This window comes from Dermochelys coriacea, chromosome 9 (genome assembly GCF_009764565.3).
Source record: "Dermochelys coriacea isolate rDerCor1 chromosome 9, rDerCor1.pri.v4, whole genome shotgun sequence".
Classification (NCBI taxonomy): domain Eukaryota; kingdom Metazoa; phylum Chordata; order Testudines; family Dermochelyidae; genus Dermochelys; species Dermochelys coriacea.
The window spans coordinates 85,217,542-85,243,355 of NC_050076.1; the positions used below are offsets into that span (position 1 = coordinate 85,217,542).

General features: G+C 41.6%; 1 protein-coding gene across 3 annotated transcripts in view; it reads right to left on the reverse strand.

Moving 5' to 3' along the window:
* LOC119860921 (putative bifunctional UDP-N-acetylglucosamine transferase and deubiquitinase ALG13) overlaps window positions 1-25,814 on the reverse strand; it is a 46,236-nt gene that overhangs the window by 11,876 nt on the left and 8,546 nt on the right. Inside the window, exons 8-22 of one of the 3 annotated variants that reach the window (XM_043492111.1) lie at window positions 24,892-24,967; window positions 23,722-23,830; window positions 21,729-21,793; window positions 20,867-20,967; window positions 19,508-19,635; window positions 18,394-18,631; window positions 18,104-18,217; window positions 17,741-17,897; window positions 10,227-10,362; window positions 8,819-8,854; window positions 8,636-8,691; window positions 7,694-7,756; window positions 6,773-6,944; window positions 4,474-4,599; window positions 3,306-3,778 (exon numbers count right to left, since the gene is read on the reverse strand). In XM_043492111.1, the coding sequence (XP_043348046.1) occupies window positions 3,591-3,778; window positions 4,474-4,599; window positions 6,773-6,944; window positions 7,694-7,756; window positions 8,636-8,691; window positions 8,819-8,854; window positions 10,227-10,362; window positions 17,741-17,897; window positions 18,104-18,217; window positions 18,394-18,631; window positions 19,508-19,635; window positions 20,867-20,967; window positions 21,729-21,793; window positions 23,722-23,830; window positions 24,892-24,967 (1,765 nt within the window). In that variant the 3' untranslated portion in view covers window positions 3,306-3,590. Of the gene's footprint in view, window positions 1-3,305; window positions 3,779-4,473; window positions 4,600-6,772; window positions 6,945-7,693; window positions 7,757-8,635; window positions 8,692-8,818; window positions 8,855-10,226; window positions 10,363-17,740; window positions 17,898-18,103; window positions 18,218-18,393; window positions 18,632-19,507; window positions 19,636-20,866; window positions 20,968-21,728; window positions 21,794-23,721; window positions 23,831-24,891; window positions 24,968-25,814 lie in introns of those variants that run through there. The other 2 variants (XM_038415121.2, XM_043492110.1) reach the window with 2 other exon arrangements.

Consider the following 25,814-nt stretch of genomic DNA (forward strand, 5'->3'; position numbering starts at 1 on the left):
TTCCCTCCTAAAGATTCAGTGCATGGCAGCCACTATCCTGGGTAAAAACTGATGGATTGAGACCATTCTGACCCACATCACAACAGTTTGATCTCAAACTCCACACACAAAGACTCCCAAAAAACACAACCCACCTAGAAACTTTCAAAACTGGCTATTTCACAGTTCACAGGAAGAATTCACATGTCAAATTTCCACCCTGCTCCCCAAAATCCTTTGATGTTCCCCTTAAACTCAAGTTGCCACCCACAACTCACAAACTGTAGCAACCTCCAGTCACTCAGTTCAGAACTCCTTTTGTCTTTGGTGGGGGCTTGTGATTAACTTTTCCTTAGTTAATTGAAGGGTGAGTTCAACAGACATCAGGAAGTCTGATTCAGTCAGTCGTATCACTCAGTTTAACAGTGCAAGGCAGCAGAAGGAATCCATTTTTTGGGTGAGAGGGGCTGCTCTTTGGGAATGTCCAGGTTCAATGACCCCAAATTTGGATCACTAATGCTATCCCCATGCAGGCACACCAAATTTCAAAGCAATCCAATTAGCCATTCAAATTTTAGGATACTTACAAGAGTCGAGCTTTAAAGCATATAAAATGGTGGTGAGAATGGAAACTCTCCAGCCATTTTTCTCTATTGGTTCATGCATAATGTTTGCTTAAATACTGCTTTCAATTTGGGTCATCCAAAGATTTAGCGGGTGCCATGCACTATATTGGGTAAAATTTGAAAGGTTGAGACCATTTTGACTAATGTGACATCAATAGTTTGATCTCCAGCCCTGAGCAAATAAATAATAAAAAACACCCCACATAGAAACTTTAAAAGGACTGTTTTGGGAAGATGTCTCTCTGGAACCCCTGCTTCAAATTTGGGTCCCCAATGCTGCCCTGTACCCTTCAAAGGCATACTAAGTTCAAGTGAATCCAACTAAGCACGTCCACTTTGGAGGACTTAGAAAGCTTGACCTATAAACAGAAGTTGTGACACAAGCTTAACTATAAAGGCACTGCCAGGCCAATATAATGTGTGTGTCACCCCCTGTTCACAGACCCATAGATACCTTAATGAAAGCTCCATAGCCATTATAAACTAAGGCAACATGCCCACATACCACAATACTTAATATTAACACTACATAGGACTCATTGTTAGTTCTCGCCCCTAAAATCCATACTAGACAGTAGATTTAAAAAAAAAAAAAAAAAGTCTGGACCTTTTCCTAAAAGAAGCTCAAAGAATTCTGTGAAGTGGTTTAACTGGGAGAGAAATACAGAGGGCCAGCAGTTCTATGGAAAAGGTCTTCAGTTCATACCTGCTCCAGATTCTCTTCTGTACACTTAACACTTGATTCTGCAAGGTGCTGAAAACCCTTAACCCTTAATTCCTTTTCTCTTCAATGGGAGTTAAAGGACACAAACATGGGCTTGATTCTGCAACGTACCACCCTAGTCAAAGGTGCTGAAAAAAAAAAAACAAAGCAAATGAGAAGTTGAAATTCAAGACTGTAAGAAGGGAAAACAGGACCTTAGAGGGCACTTGTCCAAGAGGCAGCCACTCCAGACTGTAGAACATAGACGCTGCAAAACATGGCAGCATGCCTGCTCAACATTTGGCAAACTGCTGCAAAGGACAGCTCAGGAAAAAAAAAAAGTATATTATATGGTCAAGTGGCCTGAAGTTCCCAGTGCACTAGAATGGGGCCTGAATGCAAGAACCAGGAGAACATTATCTTAACAGTTCTGTCAAGATGAAAGAGCCATTCTTGACAACTGCCTAAAGCAGACTCCTCCCCTAAGTCTGTTTCATTGTCAAAAGTAGTTGCCAGATTGGGACAACCTAAAAAATTAAGTTGCTTCCCTACATAGCAATATGTTGAGATAAATAATATGAAAGCCATGTTTACTGCCAGTTCACCTTCAGCTCTCAGTCTTCATAGAGGGCAGTCTCTCTAGTAGAGAATAAAAAGTGACAGAATTTCTCATGTAAAGTACTCAAATGTCTTTGAAATTCAGGGACAGCTGGAAGAGGCTGCAGACACAAGAAGTTGCGTGACCTGAACACATTACATTGTTCAATACAGTGCAAAGAAAGATCTGGGTGCAGCACCATGGCTTTTCCTACCAGAACCTCAATGGAAAATCTCAGAGATAGAACTGGACATTGACGAACTTGTTCTTTGGTACAAGCCTATGCTATTGTCATCTCCTGTATCAGAGGAATGTTACCAAGGTAGCCATAGACACAACATATCCTAGGTTCCCAATTTATTTATTAAAAATCCAGCAGGGAAAATAGTACACCAATCCCTGAGCAAAAATATTCTAAAAACCAAAAAGCTGCTAGCTAACTCACACTGCTGCTCTTTAGAGAACAATCTGGCTCACCTCTAGCTTGGCTTCATTACTGCCAAAAATAGCCTCCCCTCTGTGCTCCCTGCAAGTCAGAGAAGGCAGAAATAGTTGTAGCTATCGTACATGCTGCAGTACCAGCGTACGTACAGCTGTAGCCATAATTCAAGTCACACCCTTCTCCCATGTGCCTGCATTTTACAGAGCGTTAGCTTGCTCCAGCCAATGTTCTTTCTATCCTATATTGTCAAAGAATTCCTTTATCTGAATAGACACATTGTTTCTCAGCTCAACATCAGCTTCATTAGTCTCCAACTGTAGATATACATGGTATACCATACATAGCACAAATGGGCATCCAGAGGGTTTCCATATATGCTGAACAGCTTGCCATTGCTCTCACACGCTTTGTAACAGGGCTGTGAGGCATTCTGCCAATGCCAGAGATTGAGGGCAGGCCATTCATTGGATTAGCAAGCAAAGCTCTTTTGAATTATGTACTTCTGACTTTGTTTTGAGAGGCATAGAGAGGGCAGGAAGGAGGAGAGAGATATTTATTAGGTACTAACTCCAAACACAAAAGTAGTATTTTGTATGTCATTTACCAAACTGCTCCGTATAATGTGATCTCGCATAGGTAATAGAAATTCTCAAGACAGGGCACAGCAGACTGATGTAAACATTATCACTTAAGAGATGAAGCCAGAAGATACAAATGACTCCCTGCAACTTGAAGGTGGATGCCAAACTTTATGTTCACTACTGGTAGTAAGTTTCAGATATTAAAAGAAATCAATATAATCAGGGACAGGAACATGCTGTATTCTGGGAAGTGAGAACACTTTACTTCAGTTGATAAAGCCATAGGATGAAATCTGGGCTCCACTAAAGACCATGGCAAAATTCTCATTGATGAGGCCAGGACTTCCCCTATATTGTACTTTACTGTCACAAATACTATGGCAAGAACAATTAATTTATTCTTCACTAGCTTCTTAAGTGAAACAACAAAAATCACAACAGAAAGTGACTCACAGCTGAAACAATTCTGGGCTTCCCATTATTTCTCCACAAAGTTAATTACTTTGCTGAATATTCCATAACACACTCTTGAGACCTCTGCACAAGCTTCTTCCCAAATTGTGAAATTAAGTATACCCCAACCCCATAACCAACCTTAATATTCCCTTCTCCTCTGCATCATCTGTACAAAGTGATGTTTCCTCACTACAAGTATTCTGTGTTAAGCTTGTTGTAGGACAGTGGTCACCAACTGGTCGATCACGATCGACTGGTCAATCCTGGAGACTCTCCCCGTTGATCGCGATCTCTGGCTGCTAAAAGTCCCTGGTGGCATAGCAGGGCTGCCACTAAGGCAGGCTCCCTGCCTGCCCTGGCCCCACGCTGCTCCTAGAAGCAGCCAGCATGCCCCTGCGGCCCCAGGGGTGGGGAGGAGGGAAGAAGGAGAGAGGACAGGGGTGTCCGTGCGCTGCTCTTGCCTGCAACCACCACCCCCGCAGCTGGGAACGGGGATGGGGGTGCCAACATAGAGCGGCAGTGTGCAGAGACATGTTCTCCCACCCCCCAGGGTTCACTGGGGCATGTTGGCCCCTTCTGGGAGTGGCGTGGAGCCAGGGCAGGCAGGGAGCATGCCTTACTTAGTCCCACTGCGCCGCCCAAGGCAAGTAGTGCCTGGTGGGAGCCTGAACCCCAACCTCCAGCCCCCTCCTGAAGCCAGTACCCATACCCCCTTCCCCAGCCCTGAGCCCCCTCCCCCAGCCAGCACCCCAACACTTTACCCCAGCCTGGAGCCCCCTCCCACACTCCAAACCCCTCTGCCCCAGCCCAGAGCCTGCACCCCCTCCCAAACCTCAATCTCCTGGCTCAGCCCAGTGAAAGTGAGTTAGGATAGGGGAGGGCGAGTGACAGGGGGAAGAGGGGGGAGAATGGAGCGAGCGGGTTGGGGCTTGGGGAAGGGACAGGGTAGATCCTGGGTTGCACTTAAATTCAAAAACTGATCTTGTGCATCAACAGGTTGGAGACCACTGTTGTAGGATATACAAATCAGGAGAGCGCCAGCTGATGCAAGGGAAAGAGCACAGTGTTAAAGAATACATCCCTCTTACCTCGAGGTAGATCACTGCCACTGGGATCGCAGGAGTAAGGCGGAGGAATGCTGCCACTATCTCCCACCTCGCTGACAGGAGGAGGGGGAGCTGGTTGATATGGGTACGGCATTGACGGAATCACTACTATATTAAAAAAAAATTTCAGAGTCTCAAGTCAGATTTTAAATGGTTTTAAAACAAGTGAACTAGCAGCCAGTGCAGTTAATATGAACTACCATCATGCTCTCTAAATGTATTGTTATCAGCTTCTGTTCTAAGGATTTAGCATTCTTTCTGGACAAATTAAAGAGTCTTTGGGATTTTAAAAAAATCCAACTTTTTGCCTTATGGTTTGTGTAGTTAAATTCACTTTGGTTTGAAATGTATTATCTACTCATTAAAGACGAGAGACATGACTAACTAAAACAAACTTAATAAAAGAAATCTCTGCAGTTTATTTTGTGCATTTGAAGGTTTTCTAATGGAAGTTTGGTGCCTAAATACCTTTAGAGGATGCGAGCCTTTGTGTATAGTCAGCTTCACTTCTTCCCCCGCATAGTCAGTTTCCCCACAGCCACAAGGGACGGAATAAGCAGCAGTTTTTAAAAAAAGTTAGGGAAGTGTGATTATGAACCCCCCCCCCCCAAAAAAAGTGACTGCAAGGTTCAGGGTAGGGGTACTAGTTGAAACTACTGTATAAGCTTTTTTAAACGGACTAGATTCCAAGTGGCCTGTGCCCCTTTAAACAAAAAGTTTATTTGTTTGCATAAGTTTGTGTGTACCACCACCACCACCATGTGGCTAACCCACATAGTGCAATGTTAATCATAACTGCAAGCATGCAGTGATCACATAAAGTAACTTAGCCATAATGTTAACCAAAAAAACCTCTGAATTGAGATAGTTATGGGAGAGGAGAAAAGGAACGAGACTAGAGCAAAAGAAAGGATCCATGGAAGGTGAATGAAAATAGAGTACAGAAATTGAGAGCATGGAAAAACTCTCATAGACGACACTGGAAAGATTCTAATTTTCATCTGCTTTCTAAGATAAAGAGAGTGAATACAATTAATGTACTCTATATAAAATGGTCTAGAGAAGGTAGCTAAGGAACTTCTGTTGTCCTTGTCTCATAACTTAAGGGGGGGGGGACGACCAAATAAGGTGATGAATTTAAAACTGATAAAGGAAATATTTTGTCACACTACATATAGGTAGGCTGTGGAACTCATTGCCACAGAAAGTCGGAGGCAAAGTAGTAGTAAGGTTCAAAGAGGGATTAGATATTTATATGGATATCAAAATATCCAGAATTATGATAAAAAGCTTTGGATGGGATATTGTTACGTTGGAAGTTGCCGATGGCTGCCATCAAACAGGGGTTTGATCTACAAGGCAACCAGAGACCATGTTAATGCTGATGGGTATGCCAGCCAGCCTTCATTCAGGCTAAACGGAAAAAGCAATTAAGCGCTTTTATGGAGTTAGGTAGCTGGAGACAATGGAAGCCACCACACGAGATACCAGGCCAATGAGCAGCTAACCTATGTGGGCTGAGGGATTTCCCCAGGGATTGATTTGATTTGAAGTACAGTGACTGAGGTATTAAACTGGTTGCAGCTGTGCATACTAGAGTCAGAAAAAAATGAGGAAATGAGCAGGAATCCAGACAGGCAGTTGTGGGGTGCAGAGACAGAGCTGCTTGGCTGGAAAGGTAGGTTTGGAAATTGTGAGCAAGCAAAGTGGCAGCTTTGTTCCTACTGTGTTCAGGAAAAAACAGAACATTGCGAACATTGTTTGTAAATAGAGATTGCACCAAAGAAATATCTGATCCATGTCACCAATTTCAACTCCTTAGAGTAGTAACCCAGGAAGGCCTTGCATATTGGCTAGACACTTGTGCTAAGAGGCAACAATATTAAACTTCATGCTTCAGGGTTTAATCCAATCTCTAATAGAAACAAGGATGGGACCTGATGCTGGGGGCAGATTAACCCACTGCACCTGTACCTTCCCGTGAAGCATCTGGAACCAGCTACTGTCCAAGACAGGATACCAGACTAGATGGGTGCAGTTCCTATGCAAGTTAGGGAGCCATCTATGTTTGTTTCTGCTGAAGGTGGACTCCAAGGAGATGTAAACCTGGCTTGTCCGTGTATGAAGAAAGTCAGCAGTGGGGGTAATAAAGATACATAGAGAAGAGAACCACATTCTACGAAAATACCTTTAAGAACTCTGTGTTTATTCTGGGTGGTGAGAAGTGAGAACAAAACAGGAGTAGAACCTGAAGTTTACAGTTTTGTATCCAACACTCTACCTGGCCTTCCAACAGAAGAAGGGGACACCAGGATGGGCTGCACTGCAGTCTGTGGGGGAATGGAGGTGGTAACGTTGGCTTGAGTGGCTGCTGCCGTGCTGGAGGAAAAGACTGTTGCTGGAGCATTATTAACACAAGAGGAGGTGGAGATCACTGCAGAATTCACCATCACCTGCAAGAGAGCCAGGAGAGTTTTCAATACACTGCCAACTTTGATTTTAAAAAGCCCACACACGTCTTTGAAATACTACCTGGGTCTGGTAGTTTTCATACATGTTTAGGCTGAGATACTCAGAGGAGCATAAAAGAGTTAGGGATCCAATTCCAGCCTAAAATACTACAGAAAATATGGAATAGTGAACATCTGCTCTCAAGAACCCCTCCTCCCCCAAATATTTATATTGTCCTAGGATTCTACATCATAAAATGCTAAGCAAAACACGCCACCATCTCTATGAGAGGGCTTACAATATTAAATGAACGAGTACAATACATCCATTATACAGGTATGGTATACTGAGAATATCAGATTATACATACACACAGAAGGAATTTACTCAATTGCTGCATGATCACCAATATCACTTCACTTCGTGTTTAAATCAAGTTCAAAGCTACAGTATTGTGTGATTTTTTTTTTTAAGTATTCCAACAACAGTGAGTGTGTGTGTTGGGGTGGGGAATGATATATGCAAGGTTAATGCAGTTAAGGCCAAATCCTGCTTCCTCGTTGACTCAAGGAGGACTATCAAAGTCAGCGGGACTACTCACATCATAAAACAAGTAGGATTTAGCCCCAACCCTGTAGGCACAGGTAGGCAGACCACCTCTTTATAGCAGAAGAGTTCATTTTTGTTTTTCTTCATTAATTTTCAACTTTCCATTGTCACATGTGACTTAATGGTCCATGATTGAGATTACCTTCTGGGAATAGTTGTATGAAGCAACTTCATCTTGAGGTGAGACAGAACCTGTCCCTCCATCCTGAAGAGATTTCAAAGCAAAAACAGTGCATTTAAAATGTAGAGAAGCCACAAGGCTATAAGATTTGTGGGGAAAAGGAGGGAGGGGGAGGGGGATGCCAGAAACCCAGAAGTCTTCTAGTTATTCTTTAATTTTCTAAAATATACTCAAAGATCCTGCACTTTGCTTAAAAACCCCCTAAATTAAATAGAGTTAGGCCAGTTCACAATTGCACTCTGCACTGCCAGGTGCAGAGTAGTCTATACCTGCACTTGATTACCTGATCTCTGGACCAGCAAGCTGCAGGGGTAAGGGGTAGAGAAGAGAAAACTCTTTATTTCACTAAACAGTAGCTTCTTCAAGCCCATTAACAAACTGATTTCAAAGGCAAGGTCTGGTCCAGTCCTGTCTCTGAAGGCTAGCATACACTGGTGTGGGACTTGAAGAGTAGCATATAAAACAGAAGACAGAGGGGGAAGAATCATGGCTTTACAAAGAACAAATGATTTTCCACCTCCCTTCTCCCCACAAAAGTGTGAGGACAGCCATGGAGCAGAACTCTTACAAATAAAATTCAGACTGTAAAAGCCACCACCAGGATGTGTATATACTTGATAAGCACTGATTTAAAGATCAACCCTACAATGATAATGTAATGAGGTCACATTTCAGTAGGATCCCCTTCAGAGACAAACATTCACTATCTAGCGGGGGGGGGGGGGGAGGAAGGGGGCTGGGGGAGGGGAAGTGGGAGAAATGTGAAATATAAATGGAACTATAATTCCTTCCTCCTGAAAGCCACCCTTGAGCATCTACACTAAGCTTGCTTCCAGGGCCAATTTCTTTGAAGGATGTTGTGTGTTTCTAGGAAGCCTAATCCAAACAGTGACTAAAGCTTACCAAGTTTGCTGTAGTCTCTGCTGAACTAAATACTGTTGGAGTTTCACAGTCTGGATCTGGAGGGCATGGGCAAAATTAATTGAAACAGGAGCATTAAATCTAATCCTTCAAAAACTTGAGAGATCATAAACTATTGTTTTACATTCACTGTGTGTAATATGGGAGAGTCCAATTCTTACTGACCTGAAGGGGTGTACATATATTCTTCATGAAATTCCCCTAGGAAAGAGGAAACGGATAGCTTCATTTCAGAAAAGTTAAACACAAAAAAGATCAGAATTACATTTCAGTCACCAACAAAGGTGACTTGAGTCGTCTTAAGAAAAAGGATTACTAGAATGGGATACACCAACATTGCACCATTTCTGTTTTTCCTACAAACATCTACCATTATGTGCTCCGCTCTTTCACAGCTCAAGTGACATTAACAAAGTAGTCCAAAGGCAAACATCATTTATAGTCCCTGAAAACCCAAATTTGAGTCAAGATGTGCAGAATGAAGTGTACCTAGATGCATCTAAGAATTTGGCCCTAGTTTACATTTATTTGAAAAGTAGTGCTAAATTTATAACTTGACTTAATACACCTCTCTGTAACAGGAGTTAAGGTTAAGATAATTAAGTAAAGAACACATGGAGAAAAAAGCCACAAGTGTTTCAAGTCTGTACAGGATTGTTCCCGCCCCCCCCAAAAGGAGTTACATCCCCATAATAATTTTAAATGCAAAATCCTTTAAACTATCTGTAACACTACATTTCTACCCTCCTCTAGTCACTATTTATAAAGTGTTTTATGTATAAATAGGAGATCTACAATGAAATTATCTGAAAAAAATGCACCTTTTACTCCTTATACACTAATTAATAGGCAATGCATTTGAAAGAGGATTAAGGGATAGCGAAATGAGAAATGAACTATACTGGTACACTCTCCAATACTGCTCATTTTTAATGAAGAGATATTAAACTGAGTGCCCTTCCTGGCTTTCGTGAGAGATGGAAAAGGAGCAATTGGCACTTTTAGAAAGATTACTAAGGTGTCTTGGACAATGCTCCTTTTGGTCAATAAGGCAGAGGCTAATACCCAAGGCTACTACTAAAAGTATCCACTTTGATTTAGTTTGTATAACATTAGTAATCAAGTTTATTACTTTGTGAGGAAAGTCAGAAGACAACCAACCATTATTCCATTCCACCAAAGGCCATAGTAACTGTCACCAAATGGAATCTATGTTGTATGTTTCAAGCAAAGAGTTGTCTTGCTACAAACCCGCAGGGCCACATTAGCACTAGTCTGGCAAACTATTAAATGAAATGGATTAACACTTTTGCCATGCAATAAAAACTGAGGTGTTGCACATGTGCATGCTTCTAACTACTTGAAACAGATGTCTGCCCTAAAGCTGGGCTTCAAGAGAAAAATGGAAGGCATCTCTGTACCCAGTGAAGAACACTGTAAGGCAACGTGGCTCAGCAGCAGAGCTAAAGGGATCCGCTTTTGTAGCCTGCACACACATTGCACGGGAATACACAAAAATGGAGATTCTGGATTAATCCGAACACAAGCGTGTATTCGATTATTTAGAACTTACCATTATCACTTGGTTCATCAACTTCCTCCTCTGAGGAATTCAGAGTCTGTTTGCCGGGTGGAATGGGGCTTGGGCCTCTTCTAGCTACCCAGAATCCTGCAGGGGCAGGGACTATTGGGGCAGGGCTACCCTGACTCTAGGAAACAAGATAAAATGTGTTTTTTTAGAACAAAGTGAACTCGCCAGAAGGCGGGCGCTCTCACCACCCTGAAACCAGATTTGGCAAAAACACAAAACTTATTACACATACAACGATCTCACTGGTACCTTGTGCTCCCTCCATGTTGTATCCACCAGGTATCTCCCCTAATATACGTAGACCAACTTTTCCCTCCATGTGTATACAATGCCTAGTATCAGGGTCCTGATCCCTAATTGGGGTCTCCAGACTGGACCATAATACAAATTGTTTCACTCATCTCAGAGCTACATTAGATGAACATAAGCTGGAATAGCAGAGTTTAAATTCACATGAACCTCAACTCAGTGTTAAACTCAGTTGAAACTAGTGTGTGTTTGTCACTTGCCATTGAAGAGATCCGAGATAGCCCACCCTGAAATCTTCCTGATGGTTATAGAACCTGCTCCCCCTTTTCCCAACTGAACTGTAGCAGGACCCAAAGCCAATACTGCCTTCATAGCGAGTCATTCACTTCGTGACTCAGAGCTCACATCCTGTTCCATACCGCCTGCTTAGTGATGAGAGGAATGATGGTCAGTGGTTAGGGCACAAGGCTGGGACTCAGAACAAGAGGCCTGAAACCGGCCACACTGCTCACAGAAAAAAGTTTTGCTGAATTCCAGATTTATAAAATTATACTAACCCTGCCTTGAGCAGAAGCAATTCTTCATTACACTGAATCTGCAAACACTGCTATTGCATAGTAAACAAGAGAGAGTCAGAAGCTTTCTGATGGCAATTAGGCTTTAGCTTCCTGTGGCAGATATGGAGCTGCAATTTAATAATTTTATAGAATACTGTATGTGACATGGTCAGTGAGGTAAAGTTACCACATATAGGGCAATTTGACAGTACATTCATACGTGAAACTCTAAACTCAGTAGGGGGCTGTTGGGGGGGGTGAGGGAAAAAGCAACACCATGGCTCTAGATAAAAAAACCTTCCAAACACACACTTGGGGAGCATTTCCAAGACAACAGCATACTTCCAGGTTCCAGCCCAAGTGTACCACTATTTTGCCAAGGCTTGGAGTCTAGAGATCCAAGGGAGTAAGTGACTAAAAGAGCAGCAGACAGCTGCAGCGGCACACGAGCTAGCAAACAGCTGTAAACAAGGGAGTTTGAGTGGTAGTTTGTATTGTGGTGCTTGTTTGGCGTTTGTTTTTGCTGTGGGGGGTAGCTTTTTGGTGTAGCTTGTGTTTCCCAGATTAACAGGACTTAGGTGGGAAGGCTATGACTGATACGGAGGCAGCTGTGGAAGTGACTCCTGTAATGGAAGACATAATGAGGATGACTGGATGTGGAAGCTGCGGTATGTACATGATCCTGGAGGGGGTACCTGGTAAGAGTTTTTTCTGCATGAAATGCCGTCTGATAGAGCTGATGGAGGAAAAGATCCAAGGTCTGGAGATGCAGGTGGAAAGTCTGGTTGAGTTTAGGAAGGGGTTTGAGCAGATGATGGAGCAAAGACATGAGGTATCTGAAGGGAAAAGCTCAGACTTGCAGATGGAAGCAGGGCTGGGGAATTTTGAAGGGAGACTGGGTGAGGAAAGTGGTCAGTGGAAGCATACGACTAAAAACCAGGCAGAGGAAAAAAGACGGGCTAGTGAAAGAGAAAGAGCTTAGGAATAGGTTTGCGGGGTTGGAATATGAAGAAGGGGCTCAGCAGGTAGTCGCTGAAGGTGGAAGAGAAGAGAAGAGAAGCTAGTCTTGTAGGAAAAGGAGAAGAGTCAAGGGAGACTACACCAAATATATGAGCCCCAGGAGGATACAGGATGGGTTGAAGGGAAAATAGGAATGGGAAGAACTTGCAGCCAGAGGGAACAGGGGAGAGACTGGAGAATAGCACTGTCACCAGGAAAAGGCAGGTTATGTGATCGGGGACTCTTTATTGAGAAGAATAGACAGGCCTGTAACTAGAGCTGATCCAGAGACTAGAAGGGTGTGCTGTCTTCCAAGTGCTAAGATACGGGATGTAGACCTGAGGTTGAAAAGTATCCTAAAGGGAGTGGGAAAGAATCCCTTAATTATCCTTCATGTGGGAACAAATGATACAGCTAGATTCTCACTGGAAAGTATTAAGGGAGACTATGCTAGGCTGGGGAAGACGCTTAAGGAAATTGAGGCTCAGGTGATCTTTAGTGGGATCCTGCCTGTTCCTAGAGGAGGGCAACAAAGGTGTGACAAGATTATAACTGTCAACAGATGGCTTAGGCAGTGGTGCTATAAGGAGGGCTTTGGGATGTATGGCCACTGGGAGGCATTCACAGACAGAGGACAGTTCTCTCGGGATGGACTTCATCTGAGCAGGGAAGTAAATAGACTTCTAGGATGGAGGCTGGCACAATTGATAAAGAGAGCTTTAAACTAGGAATATGGGGGAGATGATTGGGAAATGTCCAGGTAATCTACATGCCAGATTTTAGCATGGAGAGGGAAGAAGATGAAGTAAGAAAGGATACAGCCGTGGGTAGGAGAGAGGGCAGCGTGAATACCAGTCTAATAGGTTATACTGGCTGTAGAATGACTGTGCCTAATAGGGTACAAAATGTGAGCGAGGCCAAACAGCAAAAATTAAGATGTTTGTACACCAATGCAAGGAGCCTAGGTAACAAAATGGAGGAACTAGAGCTACTGGTGCAGGAAGTGAAACCAGATATTATAGGGATAACAGAAACAGGGTGGAATAGTAGTCATGACTGGACTACAGGTATTGAAGGGTATGTGCTGTTTAGGAAAGAAATAAAAGGTAAAGGGGGTGGAGTAGCATTGTATATCAATGATGAGGTAGAATGTAAAGAAATAAGAGGTGATGTAATGGATAAGAGTTCGTCTGGGCAAAAATTACATTGGGGAAGAGAACTAGTAGAGCCTCTCCTATGATAGTGCTTGGGGTGTGCTATAGACTTCCGGGATCTAATTTGGATATGGATAGAGCCCTTTTTAATGTTTTTAATAAAGTAAATACTAATGGAAACTGCGTGATCATGGGAGTCTAACTTCCCAGATATAGACTGAAGGACCAGTGCTAGTAATAATAATAGGGCTCAGATTTTCCTAGATGCGATAGCTGATGGATTCCTTCATAAAGTAGTTCCTGAACCGACTAGAGGGGATGCCATTTTAGATTTAATTCTGGCGAGCAGCGAGGACCTCATAGAAGAAATGGTTGTAGAGGATAATCTTGGCTCAAGTGATCATGAGCTAATTCAGTTCAAACTGAACAGAAGGATTAACAAAAATAAATCTGCAACTAGAGTTTTTGATTTCAAAAGGGCTGTCTTTCAAAAATTAAGGAAATTAATTAGGGAAGTGGATTGGACTGAAGAATTTATGGATCTAAAAGGTAGAGGCAGCCTGGGATTACTTTAAATCAAAGCTGCAGAAGCTATCGGAAGCCTGTATCCCAAGAAAGGGGAAAAAATTCATAGGCAGGAGTTGTAGACCAAGCTGGATGAACAAGCATCTTAGAGAGGGGATTAAGAAGAAGCAGAAACCATACAGGGAGTGGAAGATGGGTGGGATCAGCAAGGAAAGCTACCTTACTGAGGTCAGAACATGTAGGGATAAAGTGAGACAGGCTAAAAGTCGAGTAGAGTTGGACCTTGCAAAGGGAATTAAAACCAATAGTAAAAGGTTCTATAGCCATATAAATAAGAAAACTAAGAAAGAAGAAGTGGGGCCGCTTAACACTGAGGATGGAGTGGAGGTTAAAGATAATCTAGGCATGGCCCAATATCTAAACAAATACTTTGCCTCAGTCTTTAATAAGGTTAAAGAGGATCTTAGGGATAATGGTAGCAAGACAAATGGGAATGAGGATATAGAGGTTGATGCGAAACTCAAACAGCTTAATGGGACTAAATCGGGGGGCCCAGATAATCTTCATCCAAGAATATTAAAGGAATTGGCACCTGAAACTGCAAGCCCATTAGCAAGAGTTTTTAATTAATCTGTAAACTCAGGAGTTGTACCAAATGATTGGAGAATTGCTAATAGAGTTCCTATTTTTAAGAAAGGAAAAAAAGTGATCTGGGTAGCTACAGGCCAGTTAGTTTGACATCTGTAGTATGCAAGGTCCTGGAAAAAATTTTGAAGGAGAAATTAGTTAAGGACATTGAAGTCCATGGTAAATGGGACAAAATACAACATGGTTTTATAAAAGGTAGAATGTGCCAAACCAACCTGATCGATCTCCTCCTTTGAGAAAGGAACAGATTTTTTTAGATAAAGGAAAAACAGTGGATCTAATTTACCTAGATTTCAGTAACGCGTTTGATACCGTGCCACATGGGGAATTAGTTAAATTGGAAAAGATGGGAATCAATATGAACATCAAAAGGTGGATAAGGAATTGGTTAAAGGGGAGACTACAACGGGTCCTACTGAAAGGCAAACTGTCAGGCTGGAGGGAGGTTACCAGTGGAGTTCCTCAGGGATCAGTTTTGGGACCAATCTTTTTATTACTGACCTTGGCACAAAAAGTGGGAATGTGCCAATAAAGTTTGCAGATGATACAAAGCTGGGAGGTACTGCCAATTCAGAGAAGGATCGGGAATCATACAGGAGGATCTGGATGACCTTGTAAACTGGAGTAATAGTAATAGAATGAAATTTAATAATGAGAAGTGTAAGGTTATGCATTTAGGAATTAACAACAAGAATTTTAGTTATAAGCTGGGGACGCATCAATTAGAAGTAACGGAAGAGGAGAAGGACCTTGGAGTATTGGTTGATCATAGGATGACTATGAGCTGCCAGTGTGATATGGCTGTGAAAAAAGCTAATGCGGTTTTGGGATGCATCAGGAGAGGCATTTCCAGTAGGGATAAGGAGGTTTTAGTACCATTATACAAGGCACTGATGAGACCTCACCTGGAATACTGTGTGCAGTTCTGGTCTCCCATGTTTAAAAAGGATGAATTCAAACTGGAGCAGGTACAGAGAAGGACTACTAGGATGATCCAAGGAATAGAAAACTTGTCTTATGAAAGGAGACTTAAGGAGCTTGGCTTGTTTAGCCTAACAAAGAAGGTTGAGGGGAGATATGATTGCTCTCTATAAATATATTAGAGGGATAAATACAGGAGAGGGAGAGGAATTATTTAAGCTCAGCACCAATGTGGACACAAGAACAAATGGGTATAAACTGGCCACCAGGAAGTTTAGACTTGAAATTAGACAAAGGTTTCTAACCGTCAGAGGAGTGAAGTTTTGGAATAGCCTTCCAAGGGAAGCAGTGGGGGCAAAAGATCTATCTGGCTTTAAGATTATATTCGATAAGTTTATGGAGGAGATGGTATGATGGGATAATGTGATTTTGACAATTAACTGATCTTTAAATATTCAGGGTAAATAGGCCTAATCCCCTGAGATGGGATATTAGATGGATGGGATCTGAGTTACCCAGGAAAGAATTTTCTGTAGTATCTGGCTGGTGAATCTTGCCCATATGCTCAGGGTTTAGCAGATCGCCATATTTGGGAAGGAATTTTCCTCCAGGGCAGATTGGAAGAGACCCTGGAAGTTTTTCGCCTTCCTCTGTAGCATGGGGCATGGGTCACTTGCTGGAGGATTCTCTGCTCCTTTAAGTCTTTTAACCATGATTTGAGGACTTCAATAGCTCAGACATAGGTGAGGTTTTTTGTAGGAGTGGGTGGGGTGAGATTCTGTGGCCTGCATTGTGCAGGAGGTCGGACTAGATGTCAGAAGGGACCATTCTGATCCTTAGTATCTATGAATCTATGACTCTGGAGGGGGAATTGTGAGTGTGGCATTTCTGGTGAGAGACACAGAAATGGGTCTGGTGGGAACGTCCGAAGTTAGGGCCTTCCTCTTCCTCTCTGTCCAGAGAGGAGTATGTCCCTCTGATCTCTAAGCTCCCTGCCTTAGCAGACAGATGTGTAACTTTGGGCTGGGGAATGAGGCCTGGTCTACACTAGAAAATTAAGTCAGCTTAACTGCTTCATGCTGGGGTATGAAAAATCCACACTCTCTGAACAGCATAGTTAAGATGATTTACCCCCACTGTAAACAGCACTATATCAATGGAAGAATTCTTCCATTGACTAAGCTACCGCCTCTCGGGGAGACAGACGACCTACACTGATGGTGTAGGTAGTGTCTACACTGAAGTGCTGCAGCACTACCATTAAGTACTGCAAGTGAAGAAAGAAGAAAAATGAATACAAAATAGCTGCCTGAACATGAGAAATAATCCAGTAGCAGTTACAGGCAAACATATGGGGGGTGGTTGGGAAAATGGGGTGCATGCATTCCTGCTGACTGCTACTGATTCCGAATCTGAAAAGGAAGTTGTAGAATAGTGCATCTAAGTTGCTAATCAATGTTTTCTTCCAAGAATGCTAAGCAAAGATCATAGGTTAAGCCCGGAACAGAAGAAGGGACTAAAGTATGGCTGCTGAAACATAATCAGTGATTAAATGCCAGAAGAGAAGGAAAAAAGGAAGCTACCAATTTATATACCAAGTTTATTTCTGTGAAATTCATCATCTCAAAATGGCGGTGGCAAAAAAATTCTGGAAGACAGGACGGTTGAATTCACAATGGTCAGCATTTAAGCAGTTTTATACCTGAACTCCAGTCCAGACAGCTAAATATTGACTGACTGTTTTTAGCACACTTAGGTTGGTTTAGTCTAAACCTACAACAGGATTTGGAAAAGCAAGTAGACTGATAAAAGAATGATTTTTAAAGAGCAGACACCAAAGGGGCTAGGTTTCACAACTTAGACTGGAGGCTCAATTCTGCTGTTTTACTTGCAGAATTGAAAATGTTTCATTTTGGATTGGTCTTAGTTTGGGGAATAACTATGCTTACAAAAGGATTCACGTACTGTAATACGTTTCATTTTATAGAAACTTGCTGTGCAAAGACAAGTTCAGGAAAAAGTCAGTTTGGAGTTTGCCGCCATTTTCTTTTGCAGAAGAAAGTAGCTTCTGAGTGGTTAGTGTGTTGTTCTCTAACATCACAACCATTTGTCACTTAATACCACACATAAATGCAGATGTTGATGCAACAGGTGAGTGGCAAGACTTTCTGTAGAAAAGTTGTAGTAAATTCATAAGAGTTGAATCTCTATTATATCTCTTAACAGCTTTCATAGTTATTTAACAGATTCTAACTAGAGCATGGCAAACAAGAGGAGAACTCCCTTCCACATCTTTCAAAGCTGCACAGCCAAGTCTGAAAAGCCTATTGCAAGAAATATGAGCTGTGTGTTTTAACAACCTACCCCAACATTGCACATTTGTACAGGCTTTCCTTTTCATTTTGGCAAACATTTCTAAATGAACTGCTAGCTCATGACTTACTGGTAAAGCAGGAAAAGCAGCCTCATCTCCTTCTTCAATTTCATAGAAAGTTATGGTTTCTTCCAAACCCTGAGGCTCCTCTCCAGTCTCTGGTACAAATCCATACTGACACTCCTTATTGACACACTGCATCTGCCGGCGACTACGGCTATATGAACTTTAGAGAAAAAAAGTCAAGACATACACACACACACGGGAGTATAAGCGGGTTTCCATTAAGTTTTAATTATACTTCTTTTGGAAATGCCCTTACACAATGTTTGCAGAAGTGCTATTTACCCATTGTTCAGTATCATGCCATTTTAAAAGATTTTCCCCTTATTTGTAGTACAATGTTTTGTAAAGAAATTTATACTTGCTTACCGGGATCTATAGGAGAAATTGTCATAGCTCTGATAACATCTCTTCCCTGGACCAGGGTAGAATGCTATTTGAGGGCCAACCATGTTGTTCCTATTTATAAATCGGGCAGATCCCCTAAATTTAAAGGGTAAAAAAAATCCAGTTACCAAGAAGTGCCTACAGATTCTCTCAGATAAAACTCACCCGTAGTGTCATCTATTAAATAGCTGAAGATTAGCTAGGGCTAAAACTGTGGGAGACCTAACAGGGAAATGAATACTGGTCTTTGTTAGGATTCTAAGTCTTCATACCTGGGCATTCCATATCCCCTGCCATGCCTCTGAGGAGAATTCTGAGGACGGTAGTGATCATAGGATGCCATATTCCCACAACTTTGAGAGCAATTAATTGGAGAAGAGCGACCTGAAGGAACATTGTGCTGTAGCCGGGGTGGAAGAACTGGCTGACCCCTACTATAAGCCATGGTCATGTAAACTTCCTTCCCACGGACTTTCTTAAACAGTCTCTTCCGTGATTTCATATCCATTTCTGCAATTTCAAAGAAGCACAAGAAAAAAAATGGGGGTGAGTGGAAAAGAGAAGTTAGATCAGTTAAACATCTGTACAGGTCTACTTGACTACCTTAAATGGAGAAATAAGAAACTCCAGAGGTACATTCAGATTATAAAGTAATTATAAAGTAATTCATATGAGAAATTCTGTAAATTAATATTTGGATATGGAGTATGGCAAAAAAGTCATCCACCTAGAAAAGTGCAACCAAATGTGTGAGTTTATTAAAATACTAATTTAATCCTTTACAGGTAGATAAGCAGAATGTTTAATAAGCTTCCTATGCACAGAATAGCCTCCCAGTTTTGGCTAGGCCAAGCCAGAACTCATCATTCAAACCCCTCACTGAAGACCTTACTTTGATTCCCATAGGGAACGAGTCAATTACAAAACCCTTCACTGAATCATCAAGAGGCACACAAGCCTACACCGCTTTACTATGGAAATGTACTACTGTAGTCCGACCCCTTCCTCACTTCATTCCCTCTCTGCTGTTACCATCATTCTTACAACAAAATTAGATAATCTCTTTGATGAAGGGACCTGGCCTTTCTATATTGTCTATGAAGTGCTTTACAGCCTCTTAGATATTTTAAATACTAAACTTAAATAGCAAATTCATTGAGAATGTGTGTTAAAGTACCCCAGCAAAATACCCATCCAAAGTTTGCCTCCATTCATCCCCTCTCCAAAGAAGGGTTTTCCTCAATCATTCCCCCTTAAAATGAGTTTTATATTACCAATTGAATTCAATCAGATCCAATATCTGAAGACTGCTGCTACAAACCTCGTTCATTCCCCTAAAAAAAAAAAAAAAATCAAATAAGATTCTTATTGAAACCGTGTACAAACCTATTTCTGAAACATAGCCGCCTGTTATTTTCTGATAGTTTCCTCCTTTTCGACTGGGAACCACATTCCATGCAGGGACAGGTGTAACTTGTGTCACTGGTTTTAAGTTTGCCAATGGAACAATATGTCTACATGAAAAATACTAGTGTAAGTAGTGCCACAGGAATGCATGCTAATGCAAGTCAGTGTCACATTAGACAAAAATGACTGCCATGCTGCCATCAAGTGCGAGCAGATTTTTCTTTAAATAAGAAGCACATAAAAACAAAGACACAGTTTAGAAATGTGTACATCTGAGTTAGCCAAACCCAGGGGACAGTTTAAATATAGCTTTTTATCATTCCAACCCACGTGGATAGTAATCCTACTTTGAGATTTCTCAGAGATAGATGAGGGCAAAACAAAAGACTCTCCTGCTATAGGCATGTAACTTGCATCAATGGCAACTCTATCCTTTAGAGACAGATCCAGTGTCAGAGGCAGAATCATCCCCGTAACAGCACTAGTAACATGCATAATAATGTAAAATGTGTATAGTAGTCAATGTTTCTCCCCCCTCCCCTGCTTTTTTTTTTTTAAATATAATTTGGATCCCAGCATTGTCTTGGTTTTCAGAGACTAGTTAGCTACTCTCAGGATTGTTTTAAAATTTATCTTTAATCCAGTCTAACTCTTGCACATTCTTTCATTCAAGGACATGCTGCAATACCTGTTACTTATAAACATGCACATAGCACCAAAGTTGTGCTTTTTAATCTTACAGACAACAATACAGACAGATCAAAGGTAAATTTGGGATGTGCCAACAAGTGGCATTTTTGCTAGATGTATGACTTATCTTACGGCATTTACAAAACTCCCAAAATTAAGGGGAAGGGGCAAGGAGAGAATTTGAATGAGAGTTGTCAGAACAAATTTCAAGGACTAAAAGCAACCCATTATTTAGCTGTGATTCAAGTCCCACTCCTAAGAAGTTCTAGAAGCCAGTTGTATTGACTCATTGTTTACCATGAACTCAGCCCAACCAGCAGGAGACTCTTTGGCTTTCTATCCGCATGGTAGTTAGATTATACCTGGAATGTTTTCAATGAAAACCCAAGAGGTGTTATTCCTGCCATCTGCTCCGATGGAATGGTAGCTACTGCCAACCTGTTAAACTGGTAAGGAACTGGGTCTGGTTTTTATTTTATATTCTGAAAAGAAACTGAACCCAGAGTTTCAAAACATTCTGACAGCCACAATTTAAACATCTGTTGGGAGAGAGGTGTGTGTGTGTGTGTGCGCGCGCGCAGACTCAACAAAAAGGAGGATTTCAGCAAATAAGACACACAGTTCTAAGGCTGTCTTCAGATTGCTTACTTCTCTGCCAGCTCTTCAATGAACACAGTCACCATGTTGCCATCATGTCCAACTTCCTGGATATGAGCATTGTAGTACTTACCCACAGGCTCCAGACGTACCTGGAGAGGGAAACAAAGGGGGAGTAGGTAAACCCAAACAGTGACACGTTAATGGTGCTTTGGTTCCCCCCAATGGCTGGTAACATAGGAGCTGTTTTCATGCTGCTCACATACCACTGAGTTAGCTTGAGAGTCTTGGAATACTCCAGTCCAGCACTCCCCGCCCTACCCAAAATAGAGACAGTAGACGAGTGGGCAGCAGAGGGAGAGACACTGCAGGAACAGATACAAACAACAAGAAAAAGAATAAGAGAGGACTTCATGGATGGAAGAAAGGCAGGGAGAGGACAGGTCAGAACCAAAACTGCCTTGTACGATTCAACAACTAAACAGGACCCATTGCACTAGGCACTGCAAAACACAACAACAACAAAAAAACCCACCCTCTTATTGTCCATCTTTCATTGCCATTCTGCTAAGGTTCATGTACAGTGCCAGTTACCGTGGCGTCTGTATTTCAAGAGTTCAGTCTTAAATTCCTCTACTTTTAGAATTTATAGCACTAGTTCACGGTCCGCTTTCAAGTGGCCCTTCCCATGTACTATCTTGTGCTAGTTTTAAATTTACATAAAGTTATTAATAATAATAATAATAAATAATAATAATAATAATAAAATCAGATAAATACAATGGGGTCAATAGCGATAATGAGAGAAGAAATCTCTAAGACCCTATGAGTTCAGATAATTTTATAACTTAATATACTTTACTTAAAGCAACTTTAGTAATTCATCATTACTGAATCTGCTTCGAGTACTAACCTGACATTTGTCTCCTAAATAGTACTGTCTCCCAGCAAACACCATGTAATCAGTTTTTTGAAGTTCTACAAGAGATCAAAATGAAAATTTAAGCTAGGTACTGTTCTTCATTTTTACCTATTAGTTCCCTTGAGTGCAATTCTGGGTACGTATTATAGGCTGAAATGAGTGAATTATCTCCTGTGTTTTCCTGGACATCATTATGTGAGCACTCTGAACTATCAAATGGGATAAGTAGTCCCTTCCAAGGCTTGAGCACTAGGGAAACGTTGCACTCTCCCCACAACTTGGGATGCCACAAACCATAGTGACAACTCCAATGTGAATGATGGCAGATGGGCTCTGGAGGAAGATTGTGCCTCCCAGATTATCTTGCATGCCAAAGAATCCCAAAGCACTTTAGAAAATACATATGCAACAGGATCACTTTGCTCATCACTGAAATTCAGTCCTTTCTCCGACCAGTGTGCTGCAATACTATATAGAAATTTTGTCCCAGAAACAAAAAACGTCTCTTTCCTCCGAGTCAGCACTGAGGCTATGTCTACACTGCATACCACTTGCGGTAGCGTGTAGGGTATGTGTAGCCACACATCACAATGAAAAGCAGACTGCATCCGCACTGATGTGTAGCTACATGCATCAGTGTAAGGCTCTGGCACGGGGGAGGCAGTGGGGAATGGCTCGGCAGCAGGGAACCTCCAGAGTCTCTTTCCACTACCTCCCTCCTGCCAGAGCCTTTCCTTGCTGTGAGAAAAGGCTCTGTCAGGCCCTTGCAGCAGAGAAAGGCTCCCGGAGCCTTTACCAACTGCTGGAGCCTTTCCCTGCAATTGGGGGGAGGGCACCACTGTAGAGAGGAGAGGCACTGCTTGTGCAAGTAGAGAGCCATGTAGCATACATACACACAGGGCTCAGGCATGTCTTCACTCTACTTGCCTAAGCAATGCCTCACTGTCTACACTACTATTAATACCCAGGCTAGAGGTGTGTGCAGTGTATATACTCTGCACTTCCCCAAAAGGGGCATGCAGTGTAGCTGTACTGAGAGTCCAGAGCCCAGCCTGGCATTAGGGGCTGCTGTGCTGATGGAAGATATGAAAACACTAAATGCTGACCAATTGTGATCATTTTGTAAGGCGTGATGTATCTGGATAATTGTAATCCACTTAAGTCTCCCTGACAGGGAAATTCTGAAAAGTTATTCTTCCTTTATCACTCCTAAATTTCCGTATAGCGCTGTTGCACACTGGGAACTGACTGCTCTGTTTAGTCCCAGAAAGGATTGGACTGAATTTCAGTGATGAGTAAAGTGAACCTATTGTTGCATTCACAATTTGGGATTCTTTGGTATGCAAGAGAGATGTGGGGAGAGAGTAACATTTCCCTAGTGCTCAAGCCCCTGGAGAGCTGGGGAGGAAGGGACCACTTGTCTCATTTGGCAGTTCAAAGTGCACATTAACTGCCAAGTGACCTCCATCCTTTCCTGTTATTCTGAACCCAAATGCATTTATGGAACACATGAGCCTTTGTGCAGACACTGCTACCATAAAGTAAAAAAAAAAAAAAAAAAAAAAAAAGTCCCCATTTTACATTTGAACAGAATCTGAAAATAGCATTACAAGACGATACTCTGCTATTGCATTAAGCTTTCCTGAACTCCCACATTTCCTAGTCCAGAACCAGTATATTTTTCTCAACAGATCAGATTTCAGGAGCATGATGGACATCATATAAAATTGGAAGTACTCTACTGGTTGCTTAGAGATGAAAAAGAAGAAGTCTCTGGCCGGTAACAGGATGTATGTTCCACAGATATGTTTGCTGAGTTAGATAATGCCCTTCACGTTTCAGGTATGTGTCTATTTGCTCAAGCCCCCTGTGCAGGTCTAAAATACTTGTAAATTGGTCTATAAAATAATCTCATGGAGCCTCAATAAAACTTTTACTGTTAGCCAGGAATTTATAGAATATTCAAAGGGGTTTTTTTAGGTACCTTTTCTGCTGTCCAACCAAACATCAAATTCTACATTTCGATAGATCTCAGGGTCCAGGGCTTTTAGCACTTTATAGGGAAAAGGCATCTTTGATGGATTTTCTGGAGGCTAAACAGAGTTAAAATGGACAACAATTAAAAGCATGCCATATATTCACAACCCCTTCCTTTCCTTGCAGAGGTTCTAATTATTTTAAATAAGCATATACACTTTGTCTTCCCTGCCTCTTTCAGTTCCACTACGACATGTAATTAGTTTACTTCAAGTACAGAATCCAAGAAGAATATGAACAAGTCTTTAGGTATTATGGATTCTGAGGCTTGAGGACAAAGAAGATAAATAAAAATCATGTTGCAGAAGTTAACCACAGACTCTATACTGATCTGCTTGATTTCAGGATAGAAAGTTTAAGTGACTAGGTAAAACTAGGGAAGGAAACTAACTAGAGACTGACTTTCAGAAGCTGCTGACCACAGAACTCCAAACCAAAGTCAATAAGTGTGTGTAATTAATTATACACACACACAGGCTCCTGGAATGTTAGCTAGACCAGTGTTTTGAGCCAGATGTGGTAAAATGGAACAACAGCACTGTTCATGTGTCTAAAATAAAATTAGATTAAATAAGATAGATTAGATGGTTTCTAGGTAAGAGTCCAGATCAGGGATTGTTTGCCAAATTTTGTTTTTAAAACCTGTAGGGGTTTTTTTTAAAGCTACCTAGAGAACAAGAGTCTCAGAAATAAGCTTTTTAATATGATAGAAGGCTCAACAATTAATTTAAAAGAAGAAAAGGAGTACTTGTGGCACCTTAGAGACTAACAAATTTATTAGAGCATAAGCTTTCGTGAGCTACAGCTCACTTCATCGGATGCAGTAGCTCACGAAAGCTTATGCTCTAATAAATTTGTTAGTCTCTAAGGTGCCACAAGTACTCCTTTTCTTTTTGCGAATACAGACTAACACGGCTGCTACTCTGAAACCTTTAAAAGAAGAGAAAGAATACCAGGGCTAAAAACTAAAACATGCACATGCAAGATTGAAGAAATAAAAAAAGGATGTAAATCCCCACCAGCAGCATTTAGAATAGGAAGGGCTGATTCAACCTTAATCACAGTGTCGTGAACACTAATGGGAAAGAATTAAAGGATTCTCCCTTAATTGCCAAACCTTTGCCTCTTCCATGCCTTGTTTGAGTTTATCTTCAGGTGGGTTGTCAGTATCATTGCCTTCCCAGTCTTCCACTCTAAGCAATTTAAAAATAGGATTACAAAATACAATGCAAGATTTCTTGCCAGCACTGAAATCAACAAGATCAAACTGATTGAATGACCTAATAGAAGAACCATGGTGCCATCAAGTGATAAGATGCAAGCCAGAACCTAACATTATTATAATGTAGTACAAATATGAAGTTTTGCATGTGCAGCACTCATACAAAGTAAACCCTTTTCTAATTGTAAATAAAATGATCTCTCCCCTAACCCCTTCAATTCAGGTCTTCCACGCAGTAGCAGCCAACATTGTTTTACGTTTAAGGAAGGGTCAGTCCAGTTCCATTCTGCAAATTTAAACACTTCTTCAGTTATTCCACTCATGGGCACTATGGAGTTCCTTTTTAAAAAAAAAAAAAAAAAAAAATCCTCAAGGACTCCTTAACAAGTATGTCTAATTTAGAAGTTTTTAAGAACTGCCAGAGCCAGCAACTTAAGTTGGGTTCTTTCTGGCTTGCACTTCATTACCATTTATTAGGTCAAATGTTGTCCTCTCATCTGTACAATGCCATTGGTTACTACCCCATCAGAAACAAAAGGACTACATAGTGGCACTGCAAATGAGGGCAGGGTTTGGTCCTAAACTTAGGGCATAGTTAACTATGTACAAGCCAGAACAGAATCCAGCTCACTTTCTCATAGCAGTCTTGTTGCCGCCATACTAATAGGAATTAAAGTAGTATAATAGTTTCTTACTAAAGTAAGCCAATGATTCTGATTACTCATGATTTGTTCAGTAAGAAGGTGCCAACTGACAGTGCCAGTTGACGATAGCCAGTGGGAGAGGTTGCTGCTCAAACTCATGTCACTTCCCAGTCC